At 40.4% G+C, this 25884-nt stretch overlaps 1 protein-coding gene across 1 annotated transcript in view; it reads right to left on the bottom strand.

The window, feature by feature from the left end:
• Positions 1 to 757: 757 nt before the first annotated feature.
• The window catches only part of LOC145396736 (uncharacterized), a 104042-nt gene continuing 78915 nt past the window's right edge, over positions 758 to 25884 (bottom strand). Inside the window, exons 3-5 of the mRNA XM_080270025.1 lie at positions 18297 to 18553; positions 11106 to 11241; positions 758 to 930 (exon numbers count right to left, since the gene is read on the bottom strand). Of these exons, the coding sequence (XP_080126151.1) occupies positions 758 to 930; positions 11106 to 11241; positions 18297 to 18553 (566 nt within the window). The remainder of the gene's footprint in view (positions 931 to 11105; positions 11242 to 18296; positions 18554 to 25884) is intronic.

Consider the following 25884-nt stretch of genomic DNA (forward strand, 5'->3'; position numbering starts at 1 on the left):
GACCTGGGTTGACCTGCGGTACAGTGTGACCAGCCTAGCCTCGCACCCTACCCTCATGGCCCCTCCTGGGAAGTGGTGTGCGGCTACTCTTACACTCAGCCTGCTTCCCGCCCTCACCAGATTGGAGCCGCTACCGTCAGATACTTTTTCCACCCACTTCTCAACAACCTCGTCTGGATTTTCGCTTTGTCCGTCCACCTGTATTGCGAAAAATAAATAAGCTGACAGATAGATAGATAGATAGATAAAGAAATAGATAGACAGATACACAAATAAATAGACATATATATAGACTGACAGATAGATAGACAGACAGACAGATAAACAGAAGAAATGATAACATCCAGTCTTTTATATGACCCCTACCACATGATCTTACTCAACCTGACCTGAAGTAACCAAGCCTGACCTACTTCATAACCTGACGACCTGACCTAATCTGGTGACGTCTGCCATATAACCTTACTTAGCATGACCTGAATCTTAAAAAATAACTTGACGAAATGACCTAACCTAACCAAAATTACTTATCCTTATCTAACCTGACCCCCATCACAAAACCCTGACCTGATCTTACCTTATCTACCCTGACCCTGCATCACAAAACAGTAACCTGACCTAACCTAACTCAAATAACCTACCTTAATCCAACCTGACCCTCTATCATAAAACTAACCTGACCTAACCCAACCCAAGATAACCTAATCCAACCTGAGCCAGCCTAATATTACCTAAGCTGACCGTCTATCACAAAACACTAATCCGACCTAACCTGACCTACCTTTTGGCCGTTGATGGACCAGGCTAGGGCTGGCGGGGGGTATGATGGGGGGGCCGTGCAGTTGAGGCGAAGGAGACGCTGGTGATGGTGGGTCGGGTAGCTGTCCTTCTGATTGTCACTTGTTATCTGGGGGCTTCCACGTGGTAAGACTGAAAAATATGTATATGTTAGGACTGTGTAGATTCTCTCTCTCTCTCTCTCTCTAGTTGCCCTTTTGACTGTCACTTGTTATCTTGGGGACTCCACGTGGTAATACTGAAAATTATATATAGGTTAAGACCATGTTGATTATTTCTTGTGTGTGTGTCTGTCTAGTTGCCCTTCTGACTGTCACTTGTTATCTGGGGGAGGGGACTACACGCGGTAATACTGAAAAATATATATACGTTGGTATTGTGTAATTTTTTTTTTCTCTCCCTCCCTCTCCCCTCTCTCTCTCTGCCTGTTTGCCTGTGTCTGTCATTCTATTTGTCTGTCTCTAATCCACTGTATCTCAAGGGTTTCTCTCTCTCTCTATGCTACTATCAACATTTTCACGGCCAACACAACACAGGTATATCCCACCTTAGTTAACACCTGGCCGTTTTAGTCAGCTAAGAGTGAGTCAATGGAGCCTGTCAAAGATGAATATAGACTCAAGCTTTCATAAACACCATCTAATCTTGGCCGCTCTGATGCTCATCTGTGAACCCAGTAGACTTCCCGCTTAACTTTCCCCTCAGTTAATCATTTTTTGTTAACCCCTTCACTACTAGGGATGTCTCTACAGCAGAATAAAAATGCCAAACCGTAATATGACGTCACGGCAGTCATGACGAAGACACAAACCCGAGTAATTTGCCCCCTACCAAAAAGTACTACAAAACGCATTTACAGATCATTCTGGAGGTATATTTTGTTATACACCATTGCTAATGATGCAAAATAAAAGATGGCAGGAAACTGAAAAGGTATACCACAGGATAAAATATCAGTGAACAAAATGACCCATTCCTCCGCTTGCTTCCGTAAACATTGAAGGGCTATGAGCTTAAAGGAAATTACACCACTGCTATCTTCATGCAGTTAAAAACACCATCGGTAAGTATAAAATTAACCAAGACGATGAAGGAGGACAACTGGAGATGTAAATCGTCAGGCAACCTTACAATGTTTTGTCGTACGAAACTGGTTAAGAAAGTTGTGTAGATTTAGCATTACTATATATTAAATCAGCTATGTTAAATTCAGTGGCTTGCTCTTTTTTTTTTCATGGAGAATTAAGTTGCTTTACACAAAGTATTGACTTCCCTCAAACAAGATATTATTTATATTTGTTTCCCCTGATTAAAAAACGTTGACAAGTGGAGGTGTGTATCGTATCCGCGGTCCAAAATAATTGCGAAAACTTAGTGTGAAACTCCTATACGTGACTTTTGTGGTAACTGGCAGAAAGAGGGATTACCAGGGCTCACTTTGATAGTGTGTGTGGAAAAGAACTTGCCCGAGATAAGAGAGGAAGAGGATAAGTTTAACGGCGGGCGTTGGTGAGTAGGTTACAGTACATGTTTAAATTTGACTCTGCATCGTAGCAAATCATCCCTGGTCACTTATTTTTCGTATTATTATCTGAGGAGAATGTGGATAAGTTTATTTTTTCTCTATTTCCATTGTTTATAAATTATTTGCTTTGGTGTTTTAATGCTCTAACCCAAACTGGATCGCATTACGGTACTGCATCTGCTTCAAAAATGGCGTCACGCACGTAAATCTCCAACCAAAACACCGTCATCCTCATCGTAAGTTTAGGCTAGACGAAGATAATTTATTAAAAAAAAAAAACACTTCCGGAATCAGTAGGGCTTTCTGAGCGAGATTAAGATTGAGGTAATTACATGAAATACCGAGTACATATTGAACTACCTTTTTATCTTGTACTAGAATGTTACTGAGGGACTCTGTGTTGTTACTGTTAATATATACAGTTAGCAAAAGGTAAAAAGAGTAAGATGCATAGGCAAATAAATCACCAAGAAGGTGCTATATGAAGCCAACAGTTTCTGTTAAGTTAGAACATGATATGCTTCGCAATATCAGTCGTATGTGTGGTTCTTTATAGAGTCAAAGTGTGACGTCACGTAACCATGACAGCCATGGTTTCAGGTTTCAGGTAATGTTCGGGAGTATAGCCTTTTTAACGGCACTCCCTGATGTTATTGTCGCTGTCTGGTTATACTTTTCTTTAATCTTGTTTATATCCCATTTTCTTTTCCCTTCCAAAAAGAATAAATAATTTCCTTTGTTTCATCTATATTTTCATTTTCAAATATGAACTTTCCAATAACATTTTTCACACTTTCTTCGTAAGGCTGCTGTAATCTAATACATTTTCTCCTTTCCTCATTGTATGCTGGGCACCGCAAAATAAAATGAGTCAGATCTTCTTTTATATTTTCACATAGGTCACATTTTGTCTCCTCTCCTCTAAACCTTTTCCTATCATTTATATTTAAGTTGTTCTACATTTAAATAATAAAACAGAGCTCTGTCTATTGTCATATGTACATTCTTGGTTTCCGAATTCTGTTTCCATTCTCTATAAATACTTAAGCTTTCTTTCTCATTCATAATCTTTTTCCGTTCTATCCTGTCCCATTCCTTCACTTTTCTTCTTATTTCTTCGTTCGTACTATTTTTCATTGCTCCATCCTGCACTCCTATTTTCTTTAACTCTTTGTCCAGCTCCTTCATCCATCTATTTTTCTTTTCCTCTCTTGTGACCTCTACTATCCATGTTATGGTTCTAAACAAAAAGACGATGCCGTTTGTCTGCAGCAAAGCAAAAGGGGCAAATGCACGCTAAAAATTATTCAAGGATTTGTTACAGACTTGAAGAACCAGTAAGAAGCTTTGACGTGAGTTTCTTTTACTTCCAAGAGGATGAAAAGGAAAGAACACGTGGGAAAGCTAATTCAGTAAATAGAGGCCACAAATCTACCTCATCCTCAACACTAAGTAGCTGTCATTTAGTTATTGTTTGAAAGTTAACACCCATTCCGAGAAATGCTGACAGTCATTCCTGTTGATGAAAATAAGAAACAAAATGAGATGAGAAAACTCGTTCAGGAAGGGGAAGAAGGCAGAGTCTGGGGAGCATAAACCAGGTGGGATGATGAAAGGATGGAGTGGAGAGGTGTATGAGAACGGGGGTGTGAGCTGGGGGAAGGGCAGCGAAATGGCAGGGGACAGAGCGACATGGAGGCGATTTGTTTGTGGCCACCCCTTACGGATGTAAGGCGTCTGTCTGTAGTTAGGTAGATAGACTAAACCAGGTCCTAGCAATGTCGAACTTACAAGCTCTGCATGAATAAAAAAATAATAACCCTCAGACAGTTACAGAATGTCAACAACGAATTCAAGTTGTGCAAAACTGGCATGAAATATAAAAGAGCACCTTGCTGCCAGATTCATGCATGACAAGATGATGTACAGTACCGGAGGAGTGATTTTTTTGTAACACTAATGAAAATCCACCAAAATTAAACTTAATTATAACTTGGCCAAATGCTTTCACTGTTGTGCAGTAAATGTAAGAAATGCCATTACTGTAATGTCCTTCAAAATCTGCTTTATGAAGACTATGAGGATAATGCAAGAGAAAAACCAAGCGCCTCTTTCACAGTGATTTGTGTTCTTTGAAAATTGCAGAATGACTTTAGATTGCACAGACCTTAAACTGCCTTTCTGTCTGAAGTGTCAGATCAAAGGCAATATATATATATTCAGCATATTTTGTGGTCATGAATGTATTTAAAGTTTTGTTATAACTTGGACCAAACCTGTGTTCATCTACAATACATAAATCCTTTCTACCCTGGATTAGCGTCTAGTAAAACAGTTGTGGAAAGATAAGGATTGTCATATTTCGTTATTGGTGAAGATAAGGATCGTAATATTTCTTTGTTGGTGATTTACTTTTCAGCTGATTAAGGGATTTTTATTCACTACAGAGCAATGAAGGAAACCTTGGCAATTTCTTATCGTTTCTCTGTGAAGGAAAGTTAATTGTCACTGTCACTGATATAAAAATGGCAAGGAATATATAAAGTACAGAAAACATAATTGAATGGGCAACTGCATGCTTGAAGAGCTTAAGAATATTTGGGTCTCAGATACTAAGCAGAACTCCTGATAAAACTGCCTGCAAGAAAGTTTAATACCCTCTCAAGTAAACTACTGGTACTAATAATCTTAACTAGCGTAATCATTCATTTAGTATAGATTACCACTAGATCTAACCTAACCAAATGAAATCTTGACCTAATATCGTAGACTACCACTGGAGCTGACCAAGCCAGACCCAAATTTTACCTGATTAACAGAGATTGCCATGCAGTAGACTTAACTCAGACTAAATTTTGAGCTCATTATCGTGGACTGCTCCTAAACCTAATCTAACCAAACCAAATTTTGACCTAACTTTTATAGACTGTCACTAGATCTAACCTAAACCTACCCCAGTTTTGACCGTACTATAGCTTAGCCTGCAACCAAACCCCAGTGGGACCTTTAAAACCTGAAATAATAAATGAACTTTGAATTTGCTTCTTAACATAATATACAGTGCGAACCAATAAAAATATTGTACTGTAACTTATGGAAAAAAAAAGTTGAAAGGAGGATTAGTAAGTAGCACAGTGTTTGCTAAATTGTCAGAGTAATTGCTGAACTCTGACGTATTATGTGTTGGGTTCTGCTGTGCTGTTTAGGTGATACAAGAACGAAGATAAATATTACAGTATTTGCTATCAGGTGACGCAGATTTTTCACTGACCTTGTTTTCAAAGTCTGGAGAAAAACAGCCAGTAGAAGGCTGCATAAAAAAAATTTCTACCAGGAAAGAACTAATTAACCAATACCGTACGGTACTAAAAAGAGGGAAAAAGCGTTACGAAAAAGTTTGCAGCCAAGCAGACACAACTCCAGACACTGTATTTATGTAGGTTTATTCTCTGACATTATCCTTAACTTTATGCTGTGTTACAGTACTAGATTAAGAAAAGGATAATGTATGATAACCGGTACATTGATTTTATAGTGGTTTCCACCTCCCTTCCTTAATTTTTTTTTTGAGAAGAAATAAGTAAGGAAGGACTTTGTAAAAACCACGAAGTCGTTTGTTTGTTTAGATCAAGCAGATCGTTGTCATGGCAACGTGACGTCATCACTTCGGCCATTTACCGAACATTTGATATACGGTACTACTGTCTTAGCCCAGATTTTCGTTACTTGGCATCTTGTTTCACGTAGCTTAGTGGTAGAAAAAAAGATACTGCCGGTCAACATCATTCCCATAGCACTTCTTCGTGACTAGCATCATATTCCACTTCTAATTTATTGTTACACCTCGGCATTCAGGGTGTAGAGATGACAGTTTCAGGGCACGTTGGAGTAAAAAGAGTTTAGTTCTGTTTTTTGTACGTTCTTTTTGCTGACCCATTCCATCACGGGTATTTGAAGTTAAAATAATGGTTCATATTATCTCTGCTAGTATTACCAGCGGCAAAGCCGACAGGTCTGTATGTAGTATATCTGGGGGATCTTTTTATTTTTATTTTTTTCACCTTCAAGAAAAGTTCTTGAAGAGCTCTGAGCGATTTTCTTATACAAAGGTGCTCAGCTTGAAATTTCGAGTTGATTTGACATGTCAGCTGTTGCATAAGCTGATACATAGTTTCGCCGCAGGTGTGTGCAGAGAGTGTATTATTATTATTATTATTATTAGTAGTAGTAGTAGTAGTAGTATTCTAAGGTCGCGATGGAAGTTAAGCACACAACGACTGAATCCCACAAAGTTATTAACAGCTTCCTCGCGAGTTCAGCTGCTTAATTTACCCCCAGGTAGCTCGGGTTTTCTGAATGCCGAGAGAGAGAGAGAGAGATTGAGAGCACCAACCTTCCAGTGCTGCGAGAGAGAGAGAGAGAGAGAGAGAGAGAGCACCAACCTTCAGGTGTTTACCAGAGAGAGAGGGAGAGAGAGAGAGAGAGAGAGAGCACCAACCTTCAGGTGTTTACCAGAAAGAGCGAGAGAGAGAGAGCGAGCACCTTCCTGCCAGTGTTTACCCAGCCCTGCAGTCACAACAACCCCCACCTCAATACCTTCTCCTTAACCCAGATGCAGCGCCGTCTTTCCTAGGCCCCGAGTTAGCCTGTGCCTCCCCCTGTCCTCGTTGCCTCTAAGAGTAATTGGATTTAACCCGAGATGAATGCTAGCGTAATTGGGTTCGGGTGCTTACACTAAGGTTGTTGTGTGGTGGGTGAACGCGTTGGTGTGTGTGTTGGGGGGGGGGAGGTGCCTTGTTTGTGGTGTGGGGGGTTGCCTTGTTTGGTGTGTGTGTGTGTGTTGGTGCCATTTGTTTGTGTTTGTGGCTTGGTGGATCGTGTGTGTGTGTGTGTGTGCCTTTTGTTTGTGTGTTTTGGCTTGGAGGATCGTGTGTGTGTGTGTGTAATTCACCGGGTCGGTCAGGATCACTTGATGATCGTGATCGTCAGCTTTTACCCTCCCGGAAGGGAGCTGAGAGCTCATATAGTCCGATCTAAGGGCAAGGCTGTGACCTTCACACACGCACACACCCGTCCCCTTGCTCAAGGGGGACGGTAACCATCCACTTCGTCAGTGAAACTTTTTCGCAACCTGAGCGAGGCTCGAACTCCCGTCCACCAGTTGGCAAGCGAGAACGTTACCACTGCACCAGCGAGCGGTGTGTGTGTGTGTGTGTGTGTATGCCTTTTGTATGTGTGTTTGTGGCCTGAAGGATCGTTGGCCGGGTTTTGTTCCCTAGCTTGTTCGTTTGATGTTTTGAGCGCGGATTTTTTTTTTTCCCTCTCCCAGGGCGCACTACTTTGTTTTGTGGAGTTGGAGGGAGTTGAGTGGTGTTAGAGCGCCGCATTTGTACAGGGATGAGCAGAAGTTCGTCGACACTTCGCTGGCTGGTTAAGGAAGCTCTCTTATTCCTTTTCCTAAGCGATTTATTCTTGTCGGTTAAGGAACATCCCTAGTACCTCTTCCTAAGTGATTTATTTTGCAGTTTGAAGCACAAGAATATGAGAAGGAAGGACATTCTCTGGCCTGTGTTCTTGTTGGTTAAGGAAGCTCCCTGATACCTCTTCTTAAGCGATTTATTCTTGTCGGTTAAGGAAGCTCTCTAATCTCTCTTCCAAGGGATTTATTTTGCATATTACACCTTGCCTTCCTCTTCCTTGGTTCTTAAATAATTCTAATACCACCATACTTTGCGTAAATAATATACCAGCCGATATGAGCCTGTCGTACCCAAAACTAAATCGGTGAGGAAGAGATGTCAGGGAGCTTCCTTTACCGCCGAGAATACGAGCATGACACAGTGCTGGTAAAGGATTGCCGACGAACTTTTGCACCTACCTGTACCTCCACTGATGAAGGTAATTTTCTCTCTATTTTTTTTGAACTTTTATTTTGTCTTTAATTACTCGCTCGTGGAGACAACGCTTGTTTTTGTGGAGGCTTTTCGTCGTGTGTGTGTGTGTGTGTGTGTGTGTGTGTGTGTGTGTGTGTGTGTGTGTGTGTGTTTATACAGGTGAACAGAGGAAGGAAAAATACGGTAATGGTCTTCCTTTTTAATATTTCCTTTCAAGTTTATTTCTCCTTTTTAATACTCGAGGATGAGGTGGAGGGATGGGGTGGTGACCTGGCGGTATGCTGTATGAAAAAGAGTGGTGTGAGTTGGAGGGAGGGCTGCCTAATAGTGGAGGACAGGGTGACATGGAGACGATTTGTTTGTGGCGCATGGCAAGAAATGTAGATAGACTTATGGCCTACAATTTACGTATGGTATTTTCGTGTAGACACCTCTCCCTCTCTCTCTCTCTCTCTCTCTCTTTCTCTTGATAGTTTTGTTTTGCATACCCTTTTTACTCTAACCCAGCCTAAAACTGTCATCTCGTCATCTTGTATCCTCATTTGTAACAATTGATTAACGATGGTCGTGATGCTAGTCATGAAGAAGTGCCATGAAAAGGGTATTGTAGAGCTAGAGCATTGTCTTTTTCTGTCACTGAGGTATGGGTAGGACAGAATCTTGGCCAAGTTAAAGTAAAAGGGCTTTAGTAGGATATCCATTTCTCATGAAGTATATATGTTTTTTTCGTAATTGTTTTAATATGTAAACTCCTGTAGACAGTAATCCTCCATACATATTTTTACATGGATATTCTTTCATACAAATAAACACTTTTTCGTTTGCGGACGTTACTCCATTTTCACAATAACTCGTTAAAGCTTTTTTATGTAAACTTTTTCCTCATTCATCTAACAAAATTCATATTCGTTCATTGTTATAAATACTCACGTCATTTCCAGTAAAAGATTTGTCGATGATACGGAATATCTCGTACCTACTAGTGAATACAGACTTGGGATAGTAATAAATTTGGACTCACGCATACTTACAGACTTAAGCATGAAGACACTTATTCTTTACGTTAATATACTGTGATTATTTATCTACAGGTATGTGTCTGTCCATCAGTATTTATATATCTGTGTCTGCGTCTATCTGTCTACTTCTGTCTGTTCATCTTTGTCTGTCTCTTACTATATCTGTCTACCTGCCTACCTACAATCATACCTCTCACCCGACCAGCGGGCCTGTCTGCCAGTCTCTGTTCATGTCTGTCTGTCTCTCTTCATGTGAATTAACCCGTTTTTAGGTTATCTCTAAGTTGAATAAAATCGTCAGGCGTTCAGCAGCATAAAAATTCTGCCAATGACATGAATAATTTAAACGAGATAATTTTTAACCCTTTGACAACTTTTGGCTTCTTGCTGAATAATATTGTCTGCTAGAAGGAAATTTTGTTTGAATATTGTGGTGAAAGAGAAGTAGGCATAGAAATAGACACGTACCGGGAGACACTAATTCATGAGAGAGAGAGAGAGAGAGAGAGAGAGAGAGACTTACCGGTTGCAGTTAGTGTAGTGACAAATTAATGTCTGACTGTGTGTGTGTGTGTGTGTATGTGTGTGTGTGTGTGTGTGTGTGTGTGTGTGTGTGTGTGTGTGTGTGTGTGTGTGTGTTCCAGGTTGATTTAAAGCGTGAACCCAGTGAACTGCAGGCTTAAGATGCCATTTTTCTTCAGTCCACCATCCTCCTTTGGGGTGATAGGAGTAACTGAGGGGCGTTTCTCTCAGGCAGTTGAGTCACCTGGTTATATCGGTGCCACCACATGAAGGCTTCCCTCTCCAGCACCTTGTTTAGTATTCCCCCCCACAACAGTGATATTAGCAGACCTCAGTGTTGCGTGGAATGGTGGGCACTCAGTTGTCTCTGTATGTATACCTGTATGTGTGCTTGAGTATATGTGTATATATGTTTATGTACACGTATATTTCTGTGTATGTATATATGTGCTTGAGTATATGTGTGTGTATGTTTATGTACACGTATGTATGTCTGTATGTATGTGTACGTGAGTATGTGTATGTATATGTACACGTATATCTGTGCCTGTATGTGTGTGTGCTCGAGCATGTGTATGTATGTTTATGTACAGTACACGTACATCTGTCTGTATATGTGTGCTCGAGTATATGTGTATATATGTCTGTGTACTCATATATCTGTGTATGTATGTTAATGTACTTTTATATCTGTCTCTGTGTATGTACTGTATATACTGGTATGTGCTCGAGTTATATGTGTATGTATAATTATGTGCATGTAAATATGTGTAGTAGCCTCTTTCAAGGAAGTTATTTTAGCAGACGTCGTGAGGAAAGGCATCCTCAGCAGGCAGTATGAATGTATGTAGGCCTATGTGTTCGAATTTATGCATATGTTGTGTATGTATGGATGGATGTATTATGTGTGTATTCCGGTATGTGGAAGTATGTATGTTTAGTATGGTCACCTACAAGTTATATTTGCAGACCTGTGTAATGTGTAATTGCCGCCCATCAACCATGAGCTGGAGTAGCCTAGCCTATCTATCTATCTATCTATCTATCTTATCTGTCTATCTGTCTATCTATATCTATCTATCTATATATCTATCTATCTGTCTATCTACCTACCTATCTGTCTATCTACCTATCTATCTATCTATCTATCTATATAATTATGTATTTATACATGTATATGGACACTTGTGTGTATTTAGCATACTCACCGACCAGTCACATTAGCAGACCTTTGAGTGGTGTAGAGTATACAGCATGTATATGTATGAATGTATGTATGTATGTATATGTATGAATGTATGTATATTTTTGTATATATGGACACGTGGATATATTTAGCATACTCACCGACCACAGTCATATTAGCAGACCTCTGAGTGGTGTGGAATGGCGGTCCCTCTGCCACCAGCTCACAGCGATATACATCCGAGGCGCCCACACCCACGCCCACCACCACCACCACACGTCCCTCAGACCCGCCCACCTGAAACACAACACGAAATGAACTTACCTACCACGAAATAACTTACCTACCACGAAATGAACTCACCTGCCACGAAATGAACTTACCTACCACGAAATGAACCTACCCACCACGAAATGAACTTACCTACCACAAAATGAACCTACCCACCACGAAATGAACTTACCTACCACAAAATGAACTTATCTATCACGAAATCACCTACCACGAAATGAACTCACCTGCCACGAAATGAACCTACCTACCACGAAATGAGCTTAACACGAAATGAACCTACCTGCCACGAAATGAACTTACCTACCCTCAGACCCGCCTACCAGAAACACAACACACGAGATGAACTTACCAACCACGAAATGATCTTGCCTACCAAATGGATTTAAGCACGCAGCGTCCCGTGGTAGGATCTGAATTCAGGCTGGGAGTGAAGCGTGGTAGGAAATGCACCTTGGTAGGAACGGAATTTTGGTAGGGACTGAATTGTGGTAGGAAGTGAATCTGCATGGTAGGAAGTGAATTTTGGAACTGAATTTTGGTAGGAAGTGAATTTTGGTAGAAAAGAAATCTGGGAACTGAATTTTGGTAGGAGCCATTTTAAGTAGGGACAGAGTCTTGGTAGGAATTGAATTTATTTTGGAACCGAATCTGGGTAGGAACTGAATTTAAGGTCCCTCTCTTTCTTCACCCACCCACTCATCTGTTCCCTCTCTTTCTCCACCCACCCACTCATCTGTTCCCTCTCTTTCTCCACCCACTCACTCATCTGTTCTCTCTCTTTCTCCACCCACTCACTCAAGTTCCCTCTCTTTCTCCACCCACTCACTCATCTCTTCCGTCTTTCTCCACCCACCCACTTATCTGTTCCCTTTCTTTCTTTACACTGCAATCTTTGAAGAATACGCTATAAATTATCTGATATTTTAAATCTTACATAAAGCCAGTCCATCCATACATATCCATCCATCCTTATTTAACACATGAGGAGCGTAGGGGCCTGGGGCTAGGTTACTCAGCCCCGACATTTAAGGCGAGGGTGACCATCCTCGCTCGCCCTTGACTGGCATTATGTGAGCAATAAACCCCAACCATCCCACGGATTTACACCCTTTCGGATCCAGTACACGAATATACAGTCACAATGGAAATATATGACCAGGGTGTGTTAAAGCTATAGCCATATGGAAAGACTGGGTGGCGGACACAGGTAAAGATGTAGCCTATGTGTTATTGGGAAACACAGTGCAAGGAAGAGAGAGGCCAGTAAGCAGGTGGAGAGATACCGTAGTGTGAATAATTTTGAACTACGAAAGTGTAAGCATCCAGGAGAGAGAGAGAGAGAGAGAGAGAGAGAGAGAGAGAGAGAGAGAGAGAGAGAGAGAGTATTGTGCTTCATGAGGACATGATCAATAACAGGCAAGAAGGGAAGAGACTGGGGTTAAACGCAAGTCAAAATCAGTACGAATTGGCCGAGGATGGGTCAGGTTTGCTTTGGTACAGAAAACAAGGAATCAGAGAGAATATTGGGAGTAGTGATGATGCTTACTTTGGGCCATCAGCACACGTAGGCAAGTAACGGAGAGCATGAGAGTAAACAGAGCAAGTATAAAGGGATGTGTGTGTGTGTGTGTGTGTGTGTGTGTGTGTGTGTGTGTGTGTGTGTGTGTGTGTGGGAGGGTGGAGGTCTTACCGAGATTCTGAAGAGTTGCATCCTTCCCCCCCCCCCTCTCACACACACACACACACACACACACACACACACACACACACACGGGGTTTTGCTGCTCTCTCCTATCTCACCTACCTCGTTAACTTCTTTCCTCTTCTCACCCCCCTCTCTCCCTTCCTCTTGCTCTCTCTTGCTCCCTCCTCTCTTTTCTCTCTCATCATACGAAAATATGTAAGTGCTTGTGTGTGTGTGTGTGTGTGTGTGTGTGTGTGTGTGTGTGTGTGTGTGTGTGAAAATAATATGCTCTGTAGAGGTATGTAAAATAAAACTGACTAAAGTTGTCTAATTTGTTATAAAGGTGTGCCAGTATTATTATTATTCTGTGTTAAATAATTCTTCTTCTTTTCATCTTGTTCTTGTTTTTATTATTATTATTATTATTATTATTATTATTATTATTGTGTTACCATTACGTTCGAATCACCTCGTCGGGCCCAAAAGGTGTTTGGTTTGTGTGTTTGTAGCACGTTTTTTGGTCTCTCTCTCTCTCTCTCTCTCTCTCTCTCTCTCTCCCCCAATCTTCGTATCCTGTCGACAAATTTTCCTTCAGACACCGATTTCTTTCTTTATTTTTTCGTTATCTTCGTCTGGAGTGTCTGGGAAATCCCTTGAAATCAATGGCTTTCTTTATCTTTTGCACACTTTCTGTATCTCTTATATTTTGTTCACTTTCTTTATCTCTTATCTTTTGCCCACTTTCTTTATGTGTCCCTCTCCGTCTTGCTTTCATTGTGTTTCTGACTTTTCCTGCCTCCCCCCCCCATCTTTCTCTAATCTGTCTGTCTGTCTGTCTGTCTGTATCTGTTTATCCATATCACTCATAATTCTTCCTTTTATGTTATCTATGCTTAATCTGTCTGTCTGTCTATTTATCTGTTGCCATTTTTAATCTTTCCTTTTGCTCTCCACTTTCATTCCCCGCTCATCTATCCATTGCTTCTGTCTATCTGCCTAATCTGTCTGTTTATCTATCAGTCTGTCTATCCGTCTATTTGTCTGTCTGTTGCCATTTGTAATTCTTTTGCTTTTTCCTCGTTTATTCCCATCCCACCTCTATTCCTTCTGTCCATTCTCTCTCTCTCTCTCTCTCTCTCTCTCTCTCTCTCTCTCTCTCTCTCTCTCTCTCTCTCACCATTCCAAGCCTTTATGAACATTCCAAGCTCATCTATCACCATTCCAAGCCTCTATCACCATTCCAAGCCTTTCTATCACCATTCCAAGCCTCTATCACCATTCCAAGCCCGTCTATCAACATTCCAAGCCTTTCTATCACCATTCCAAGCCTCTCTTTCACCATTCCAAGCCTGTGTGTGTAATTCACCGGGTCGGTCAGGATCACTTGATGGTCGTGATCGTCAGCATTTTACCCTCCCGGAAGGGAGCTGAGAGCTCATATAGTCCGATCTAAGGGCAAGGCTGTGACCTTCACACACTGACACACCCGTCCCCTTGCTCAAGGGGGACAGTAACCACCCACTTCGTCAGTGAAACTTTTCGCAACCTGAGCGAGGCGCGAACTCCCGTCTACCAGATGGCAAGCGAGAGCGTTACTACTGCACCAGCGAGTGTGTGTGTGTGTGTGTGTGTGTGTGTGTGTGTGTGTGTGTGTGTGTGTGTCTCTCTCTCTCTCTCTATCTCAGCACTGCAAGGTTAGATTTGTCACTGCTTTACGGTTGATTATCAAAAGATCGCTTATCGGTATATATCTGTGTCTGTCTCTATGTCTATCTTTGTCTGTCTTTTCCTCTGTCTTTGTATATCTATGTCAATATAGATCTGTCATTGTTAATCTACCTATTTAGTTATACATTTTTATCTGCGTCCATAATTATGTATCTGTGTATCTGTCTGTTCCCCCATCTGTCTGTCTGTCAGTCTCTTCCTCTGTCTGTCTGTTTGTATATCTGTCTGTCAGTCTAGGTCTGTCTATTTATACCTTTATATCTATCTGCGTCCATAATTATGTTGTCTGAATATCTCTATCTGTCTATCTATCTATCTGTCTGTCTGTCTGTTTGTATATCTGTCTGTCAGTCCGGATGTGTCTTTATTTATATGTTTATATCTGTTTTTGTCCATAATTATTCTGTATATTTATCTATGTATCTGTCTATTCCCCCATCTATCTATCTATCTATCTATTTTGCACATACCCTATCCATTTCCTGCATTGCGTATTTGCCTGTCTGTCCGTATGTCTGTCCACGCGAGGAAATGATTGGCGGTTGGCACTAGGTCTTTGTTGGCGGTTTGAATGGGTTAGCGGACAAAGAGAGAGTGAGTGAGAGAGAAAGAGAGAGAGAGAGAGAGAGAGAGAGAGAGAGAGAGAGAGAGAGAAGTGATAGATACCTGGTAGTTAGGTAGGCAGATATGTAGAGAGAGAGAGAGAGAGAGAGAGAGAGAGAGAGAGAGAGAGAATTGATAGATACCTGGTAGTTAGGTAGGTAGATATGTAGAGAGAGAGAGAGAGAGAAACGGTGGTTAGGTAGGTAGATAATGGAGAGAGAGAGAGAGAGAGAGAGAGAGAGAGAGAGAGAGAGAGAACCACAAAGTAGTTATTACAGAAGTCAGACAGAGAAGCAGGAAACAAACGATCTAGACAGACAGACAGACAGATAGATAGATAGATAGAAGATAAACAGTCAGGTAGATAGATAGATGAGCGATAAAATAAGCTCTGTGAATGGAAAAATATGCCAGAAAAACGCACACGCTGTTACCGAATACGCTTATTAATGCTAACTTCGAATATAACTTTTTCATAGAATATCGATAGTTTTTATTTATCTCTAGGACAGTGCAGCACCCGGCCCGTGGAGGTACTTGTGTTGCAAAATAATTACCGTTTAGTGTTGGAAAAATAAATTGCTGGGGAAAAAAAAAATAGTGTGTTGGAAAGTGTGTTTTGCTTGTGTTGGAAAATAATTACCGTTTTGTGTTTGAAGAATATGTTATTGGGAAAAAATAGTGTGTTGAGAGTATGTGCTTGAAAATATGTTGTTGAATAAAGTGTTAATTGTGTTGGGAAATAGGCTGGTTGTGTTGGGAATAGGCTGGTTGTTGTGTTGGAAAATAGGCTGGTTGTGTTGGGAAATAGGCTGGTTGTGTTGGGAATAGGCTGGTTGTTGTGTTGGGAATAGGCTGGTTGTTGTGTTGGAAAATAGGCTGGTTGTGTTGGGAATAGGCTGGTTGTGTTGGAAAATAGGCTGGTTGTGTTGGAAAATAGGCTGGTTGTGTTGGGAATAGGCTGGTTGTGTTGGGAATAGGCTGGTTGTGTGGAAAATAGGCTGGTTGTGTTGGGAATAGGCTGGTTGTGTTGGGAATAGGTTGGTTGTTGGAAAATAGGCTGGTTGTCTTGGGAATAGGTTGGTTGTGTTGGAAAATAGGCTGGTTGTGTTGGGAATAGGCTGGTTGTTGTGTTGGAAAATAGGCTGGTTGTGTTGGAAAATAGGCTGGTTGTGTTGGAAAATAGGCTGGTTGTGTTGGGAATAGACTGGTTGTGTTGGAAAATAGGCTGGTTGTGTTGGAAAATAGGCTGGTTGTGTTGGGAATAGGCTGGTTGTTGTGTTGGAAAATTGGCTGGTTGTTGTGTTGGAAATAGGCTGGTTGTTGTGTTGGAAAATAGGCTGGTTGTGTTGGAAAATAGGCTGGTTGTGTTGGAAAATAGGCTGGTTGTGTTGGGAATAGGCTGGTTGTGTTGGAAAATAGGCTGGTTGTGTTGGGAATAGGCTGGTTGTTGTGTTGGAAAATAGGCTGGTTGTGTTGGAAAATAGGCTGGTTGTGTTGGAAAATAGGCTGGGTGTTGGCATATAGGTTGGTTGTGTTGGAAAATATGTTGGTTGTGTTGGAAGATAAGTTGTGTTGGAAAATAGGTTGGTTGTGTTGGAAAATGGGTTGGTTGTGTTGGAAAATGGGTTGGTTGTGTTGGAAAATGGGTTGGTTGTGTTGGAAAATGGGTTGGTTGTGTTGGAAAATAAGTTGTTTGTGTTGGAAACTAGGCTGGTTGTGTTGGAAAATAAGTTGTTTGTGTTGGAAACTAGGCTGATTGTGTTGGAAAATGGGTTGGTTGGGTTGGAAAATTTGTAGATGTGTGTTGGAAAGTTTTCTGTTTGTGTTGAAATAAGACGCTGCATACTAGATGAAAACAGACCAAAAATATCGAGAAAAAATTTGCGTATTTCGGAACAGGACCTGCTCGTTTTGGAGTATGAGCCACAGAGGTTGAAAAGAGTAGTGTTTATTTGGGAGTCACATATTCATAATTGGTCCCCTTGTTTTTGAAGTACCCTGTGCTAGGTAGGCTACTGGCTTATGACGTACTTGTAGGAAAAATGGTGATCTGTTTTTTAATGTAATTTTTCTTGGAGACGATGAATAGAGGGAGGAAAAACAAAAGACCATTTTTTTTTTCTTTTAAGACGATGAAGAGAGGAAGGAAAAACAAAGACCATTTTTTATTAGACGATGAACAGAGGAAGGAAATACAAAAGACCTTTCATTTTTTTATAGTTCCAGGTTGAAAAATGACCTTGATGTTTGAAAATAAGTCATACGTGTTAGAAATGGTCTTGTTGTTGAAGTAAAGCTATGCATGTCAATAAATTAGCCATATTGGAGGGACTGAAGGCACGCGGGCTCGAAATCTTTATAATACCCTTCACATGGATGGAAAACGTGGAAAACAAAATGAATATAAGTACAGTAGGTGATTACTATGAATGCCAGATGCTGAGAAGGTGGCGTGTTGTTGTACTGTTGATAGGCTTTACTGGCAGGACGATGAGTTGCCCTCGTACCATTTCAGGGAGTAGAGGCTGGCGTGTTGCTGTGTCAGATGTGTCGAAAAATTAAAAGTGTTTGTACTGGAATTTGGATCACGGGTGTTGGAAGATAAACCGATTGTGTTGGGGAATGAGACTGATGAATGGAAAAGCTGGAAAAGAAGTTGCACATGGATTGAAAGACAGGAAAAGAAGTTGCACATGGATTGAAAGACAGGAAAAGAAGTTGCACATGGATTGAAAGACAGGAAAAGAAGTTGCACATGGATTGAAAGACAGGAAAAGAAGTTGCACATGGATTGAAAAGCTGGAAAAGAAGTTGCACATGGATTGAAAAGCTGGAAAAGAAGTTACACATGGATTGAAAGACAGGAAAAGAAGTTGCACATGGATTGAAAGACAGGAAAAGAAGTTGCACATGGATTGAAAAGCTGGAAAAGAAGTTGCTCACGGATCAAAAGGCTGAAAAAGAAGTTGCACACGGTTTGAAAAGCTGAAATATAAGTACCACGGATTGAACAGGTAGAAAACAAAGCCTCAGTACAAACCAGGTGACTACTGAGAATCCCAGGGACTGAGAAGGTGGCGTGGGGCTGGACCTTTGACGGGATGTACTGGTAGAACTGCGAGTTGCCCTTGTACCACTTGAGGGAGTAGAGGCTGGCGTGTTTCTGGACCTCGTAGTCGCACTCGAGGCTCACGTTCACCCCCGAGGCCACGTACCGAGGCACCACGAACCGCTGGACCTGTACCCATGGACCCAGGTTCGATTCTTGGCGGTCCGGTTCAGCGCGGATCAAGGACCCTGTTGGAATGGTGTATGTATTGGGGTTAAAATGGTGGTGTTCAGTGTATTCTGTATGCATATAAAAAGCATGATTATCTCTCTCTCTCTCTCTCTCTCTCTTTCTCACACACACACACACACACACACACACACACACACACACACACACACACACACACACACACACACACACACACACACACACACACACAGACATAAAGATAGATACAAACATAAATGCAGGCAAGGAAACACAGACATATAGATGAACAGATAGACACAGACAGACAAACAGACAAACGTACAGGTAAATACAGACAGACATAAACAAAGACACTAAAACAGACATCCATCCAGCCATCCGTCCATACATACATACATACGTCCATAAATAGGCTACATACGGTACCTACATACATACCGGTATATATATATGGTACATACATCCGCAGACAAATAGACACATCCATTCATCCATACTGATAGATAATTAACAGATAGACAGACACAGTGCAGCCAGTCACACACCCGTAAGCATGAACAATAAAGCAAGGGATTGGGATTTGCATGACAACTTTTTGCATCGGTAAATAAAAAAATATTTGGAAATGGAAGCCGAAACGTAATATCCTGACCAGTATGGCCTTATATTTTGCCTTCATCTGATGGGACTGGCCCAGTTTCACAACTCAAACACTATATAGGCTATTCAGATATGGTGGTGGCATGAAATTTGGTGAGTGTTAAGGTAAGAGTGAGACTCCTTGGTTACTAGTCAAATCTTGACAAGTATGGCACTATATTTTGTTTTCATTTGGTGGAACTGGGCCAGTTTCACAACGTAAATACTATACCGTATCTCTCTCTCTCTCTCTCTCTCTTTCTCTACACATACACACACATGGTGGCATGAAATTCGATGAGTATTATTGAGGTAGGAATGGATCTCCCTGGTTAGGCTACCAGTCGGATTTCTCCACCAGTCTGACGAAACGAGGCCAGCAATAAAGCTGGAAGGGGTTGGGAATCTGTCAGGTTAGGGTTATTATAGTGAAGCACCAAGTTTTATTGATTTACTTCATTTTTTAGCAGATTGTGATTCCCCATTCGTACTTAGCCAGCATGGAAAAAGGCTAATTTCTCTCTCTCTCTCTCTCTCTCTCCCCACTACGAACTTTTTCTCCCTTGTCTCTCCACGCCTTACAGTTGAATTAGGGACCTGGTTGTACATTGGATGGTTGTGTGTTTTATTCCAGGGAAAGATTTTGACATAGAAACAATGATTTTCCCTTTATGACCCTCACGACCCTTATTCCTGAGCTGTCTGTCTGTCTATCTATATCGATCTATCCATTTATCTGAGAGAGAGAGAGAGAGAGAGAGAGAGAGAGAAAGGGGGGTATGATTTTACAAGTTGGATGAGTCAGTTTTCTTGTGAGGGTAGAAGCTAAGTTTAGAATTTTTGAGTGGTGTGTGTGAGAGAGAGAGAGAGAGAGAGAGAGAGAGAGAGAGAGAGGAACAACACAGATAGCAAATAACGTAACACAAGAGGAAGAAGAAGAACGAAAGAGAAAAAGAACATTAGGAGAAGCATGAGGGAGAGAGAGAGAGAGAGAGAGAGAGAGAGAGAGAGAGAGAGAGAGAGAGATTAATTTCATGCAGGATATTAGAAAGACTACAAAGCAGGAATAGATTTAGAGGCTTTCAGTCAATTCCAGTAATTCATTTATTTTTTTTTATGGATATTTTTGTGGATATTTTTTGGATATTTTTAAGGATATTTTTTGTGGATATATTTAATGGATATTTTTATGGATATTTTTGTGGAAATTTTTATGGGTATTTGTGGATTTTTTTTGTGGATATTTTTGTTGATATTTTAAATGGATATTTTAGTGAATATTTTTAATGGATTTTTATTGATATTTTTTTGAACATTTTTGTCGATATTTTTAATGGATAGTTTTGCGCATTTTTGTGGATTTTTAATGGATATTTTTGTGGATATTTTTGTGGATATAAAGGAGCGTTGTGGTGTGGATGTGGATGTGATAGGAAGCGTTATGAGGAACACACTGAGGTGGTTTGGCCATGTGGAGAGGATGGAGGGTGAAAGACTGACGAAGAGAGTGTATGTGAGTGAGGTGGAGGGGGGAAGAGGGAGGGGGAGGCCGAGGATGAGATGGAGGGATGGGGTGGAGAGGTATATGAGAGAGGGGGGCGTGAGTTGGGAGCAGGGCAGTGAGATGGCGGGGGACAGGGCGACGTGGAGGCGATTTGTTTGTGGCCACCCCAAACGGGATTGAGGCGTCTGGCCATAGATAGATAGAGATAGATTTTAATGGATAGTTTAATGGATATTTGTGTGAATATTTTAATGGATTTTTGTGGATATTTTTTATGAATATTTTTGTCGATATTTTGTATGGATACTTTTGTGCTCATTTAGAATGGATATTTTTTTTATATATATATTTTTTTGGATATTTCTATATACGGTATAATATATATTTTTTGGCTATTTATAAACTTGGATTTTTTTTTTATATATTTGTGGATTTTTGTGGATATTTTTAATGGATATTTTTGTGGATGTTTTGTATGGATATTTTTGTGGATATTATTTAATGGATATTTTTAATGCTGATTTCCGACGATTTTTATGTAGCCTTCAGACGATTTTATTGCAGCTGAGATAAACCCTACGTAGGTATTCAATTCTTTTTTAGTGCGTGACGATTTTTATGCACCGAAGACTTTGTTTAATTCATGCCACCTCCAGACGATTTTATTCAGCTGATAGTAACTTTATGTGGTTCATTTTAATTTTGTTGATATATGACGATTTTTATGCGCCGAAAAGACTCAGTGTATTTAATTCATGCCACCTCCAGACGATTTTATTCAGCTGAGAGTAACTTTATGTGGTTCATTTTAATTTTGTTAATATATGACGATTTTTATGCGCCGAAAAGACTCAGTGTATTTAATTCTTGCCACCTCCGGACGATTTTATTTAGCTGAGAGTAACCTTGTGTAGTTAATTTTTCCAAAGGACGATTTTTATTAAGCTGATAAAGATCCCCACATTCTTGCATCCCTCAGACCATTTCAGTCACTTAAAAACCCTACGTAGTTGATTCCTCGTATCTCCGGACGCTTTTCTTCCCCTGAGAGTAACCTTGTATAGTTTATTTTTACTGATTCCAGACGATTTTTATGAAGCCGATGAAGACCCCCACGTATTCTTGCTTCCCCTAGACGATTTTATTAGGAAAAAACCTACGTAGTTACTGATTGCTGTCTCCAGACGATTTTATTCAGCTGCTGAGAGAAACCCTGCTTAGTTTAATCTTGCTAACTCAAGAACTTGCCAACTCTGGAACTGTCTTTCTCTGTCAGTATTTCCTGCTGCCTGTGGCCTCCAGTCTTTTAAACGCAGTGTGGCCAGGCATCTCGAAGTGAACGGTTCTTGAATTTGGCTCTCTGTTTGCCATCTTGTTTTTATTTTTTCTTGGAACACTCTTGCGGGCTTCTGGCCTTTGGTTCCTTCTCCCTTGCATAAAGTAACTAAATAAACGAAATGAACGGATTTTGAAATTGGCTGTCTCATATCCTGTTCTTATTTTTTCTGGGAAGGAACAATCATGTGGCCTTCTGGCCTTTGGTTACTTCTTCCTTCCATAAAAAAAATACTGATGTGTGGAGTAAACATGACTCACTGTTTAAATGCAGGAGCATCTCTTGTATCGGCCCCGTTGGACAGTCACGCCCTAATGTTTTTTCGTATGCGAGGTGCTGGAAGCCTCATATAACGGCCCTTATGATCCCGCATCTACCTTGTATTTGTGATTTTTTAAAGTCAACTATAACAATACCCTTTTTACCCTAACGACCTAAAATTGCCCTCTCGATTACTGAGTTGTAACGAGAATTTATCAACAGATTATGATGCTAGTCGTGAAGAAGTGCTATGGAGAAGATGTAGAGCGTTACTATTGTGTTATTCTAACGTTGGGCTACGTGAAATAAGTTGGAAAAAAATAATGCTAGTCATGAAGAAGTGCTATGGAGTGAATGTAGAGCTATAGTAATGTGTTTTTCCTGCCATTATACGTGACATAGGCTGGATTATGACAAAAATCTGGGCCAGTTTAAGATAAAAGGACTATAGTTGCAGGTATACTAGACTACGAGTATGATCCTAGTCACGAAGAAGTGCTATGGAGAGGATGCAGAGCAGTAGTATTGTGTTATTCTGCCATTGAGCCACGTGAAATAAGTTGAGACAGGACAAAAATTAGGATGCTAGTCACGAAGAAGTGTTATAGAGAGGATGCAGAGCTGTAGGAGTGAGTTTTCTGGCACTGAAATACGTGAAATAGGCTGGATTAGGATAGAAACTTGGGCCAGGTTGAGGTAGAAGGACTATAGTTAAATTTCGGCTCTGGTAATATATAAGTTTCAATGCTAGAGATAAAGTAAAAGACAGGTAATGGAAGCAGGACCCTCTTCAGTATAGTAACCTCTCTCTCTCTCTCTCTCTCTCTCTCTCTCTCTCCCTGTATTGCCCATAAAAATAGATGGCGAGAAATAAACGTAAATTGTTCATTAAGTTTTACCAATAAGTGAATTACTGAGCTAGGATATAAACCGACTAACTTGACAATTAGTATAAAGTAAGTTAGCTCTACATCAAGTGAGTGGATGGTATATAAAAATAGATGGCAGGAAATAAACGCAAACTGTTCATTAAATTTTACCAATAAGTGTGAATTACTGAGCAAGGAAATAAAACAAATAGCTTGTCATTCAGTGTAAACTCACCTGAAAACCCTACATCTAGTGAGTGGATGGTGGTCGCAGCTAAAATAGTGGTGTGTAACTATGGAAGTTTATGCGTGTGAGGTGGATTCAGGATTCCGGGGGTTTAAATGGTGAGTGAATGAGAGTGTGACCCATTTTAATTAGGTGCACCTTTGCTGGTTCTCCACTTATTAAGGATTTTTCTCGCTCTCTGGTCCCTGCCTCACCTCGTCTTTAGGTGGGAAAAGAGGTTTGGATGACGATGATGATGATGATGATGTTGAGGAGGAGGAGGATGGTTATGATGATGATGGTGATGATGTTGAGGAGGAGGAGGATGGTTATGATGATGATGATGAGGAGGAGGAGGATTGTAATGATGATGATGAGGAGGAGGAGGACAAGGAGAGGATGGTGATGATAATGATGTTGGTAATGAAGAAGATGACAAAGATGAAGACCATGATGATGATGAGGATGTTTACGTTGGTGATGATGGTGATGATGATGGGTACGTTGATGATGATAATGATGCTGAGGAGAAGGAGGAGGATGGTTATGATGATGATGATGATGATGATGATGATGATGGGTACGTTGCTGATGATGATGAGGAGGAGGAGGATGGTTATGATATTGATGATGTGATGATGTTGATGATGACAAAGATGAAGACGACGATGATGATGATGCTGTTCGTTTCGGTTTCGGCTCGTGCTATTTGAGACTCGGTGCGGATGAAATTTAGAGCCGTGATATTTGCTGACCGTATTGGAAAACCTCCGTAAACGCTTAACCAACTCGGCGCCGGATCAATGTACTGGTACCGAAAATAACCAAGGCCGAAGTAGTGAGTTACCCATTTTGCCCCTGAGTTGATTTTGTTGTGTGTGTGTGTGTGTGTGTGTGTGTGTGTGTGTGTGTGTGTGTGTGTGTGTTTTGTTTTGTTGTGGAGCTTGTTTTTTTTTTGTGTTGTGTTTGTTGTGGTTTTGATGTGTTGTTGTTTTGCTGTGTTTTTGTTGTTTGTTTTGGTTTTGTTGTGTTGTTGTGTTTGTTGTGGTTTTGTTGTGTTTGTTGTGGTTTTGTTGTGTTGTTGTTTTGCTGTATTTTTGTGTTGTTGTGTTTGTTGTGGTTTTGTTGTGTTGTGTTTTTGTTGTGTTTGTTGTGGTTTTGTTATGTTGTTGTGTTTGTTGTGTTTTTGTTATGTTGTTGTGTTTGTTGTGTTTTTGTTGTGTTTGTTGTGTTGTTGTGTTTGTTGTGTTGTTGTGTTTGTTGTGTTGTTGTGTTTGTTGTGTTGTTGTGTTGTTGTGTTTGTTGTGTTTTTGTTGTGTTGTGTTTTTGTTGTGTTGTCGTGTTTGTTGTGTTTTTGTTGTGTTGTCGTGTTTGTTGTGTTTTTGTTGTGTTGTGTTTGTTGTGTTTTTGTTGTGTTGTCGTGTTTGTTGTGTTTTTGTTGTGTTGTCGTGTTTGTTGTGTTTTTGTTGTGTTGTCGTGTTTGTTGTGTTTTTGTTGTGTTGTCGTGTTTGTTGTGTTTTTGTTGTGTTGTCGTGTTTGTTGTGTTTTTGTTGTGTTGTGTTTGTTGTGTTGTTGTGTTTGTTGTGGTTTTGTTGTGTTTGTTGTGGTTTTGTTGTGTTTGTTGTGTTGTTGTGTTGTTGTGTTTGTTGTGGTTTTGTTGTGTTGTTGTGTTTGCTGTGTTTTTTTTGTATTGTGTTTGTTGTGATTTTGTTGTGTTGTTGTGTTTGTTGTGTTGTTGTGTTGTTGTGGTTTTGTTGTGTTGTTGTGGTTTTGTTGTGTTGTTGTGGTTTTGTTGTGTTGTTGTGTTGTTGTGGTTTTGTTGTGTTGTTGTGTTTGTTGTGGTTTTGTTGTGTTGTTGTGGTTTTGTTGTGTTGTTGTGTTGTTGTGGTTTTGTTGTGTTGTTGTGTTTGTTGTGTTGTTGTGGTTTTGTTGTGTTGTTGTGTTGTTGTGTTTGTTGTGGTTTTGTTGTGTTGTTGTGGTTTTGTTGTGTTGTTGTGTTGTTGTGTTTGTTGTGTTGTTGTGGTTTTGTTGTGTTGTTGTGTTTGTTGTGGTTTTGTTGTGTTGTTGTGGTTTTGTTGTGTTGTTGTGTTGTTGTGTTTGTTGTGGTTTTGTTGTGTTGTTGTGGTTTTGTTGTGTTGTTGTGTTGTTGTGTTTGTTGTGTTGTTGTGTTGTGGTTTTGTTGTGTTGTTGTGTTGTTGTGGTTTTGTTGTGTTGTGGTTTTGTTGTGTTGTTGTGGTTTTGTTGTGTTGTTGTGGTTTTGTTGTGTTGTTGTGGTTTTGTTGTGTTGTTGTGGTTTTGTTGTGTTGTTGTGGTTTTGTTGTGTTGTTGTGGTTTTGTTGTGTTGTTGTGTTGTTGTGGTTTTGTTGTATTGTTGTGTGTTGTGGTTTTGTTGTGTTGTTGTGTTTGTTGTGGTTTTGTTGTGTTTGTTGTGGTTTTGTTGTGTTGTTGTGTTGTTGTGTTTGTTGTGGTTTTGTTGTGTTGTTGTGGTTTTGTTGTGTTGTTGTGTTGTGGTTTTGTTGTGTTTGTTGTGG

This window comes from Coenobita brevimanus, chromosome 4 (assembly GCF_032717465.1).
Source record: "Coenobita brevimanus isolate Jiangsu-jjx chromosome 4, ASM3271746v2, whole genome shotgun sequence".
NCBI classification, from domain to species: domain Eukaryota; kingdom Metazoa; phylum Arthropoda; class Malacostraca; order Decapoda; family Coenobitidae; genus Coenobita; species Coenobita brevimanus.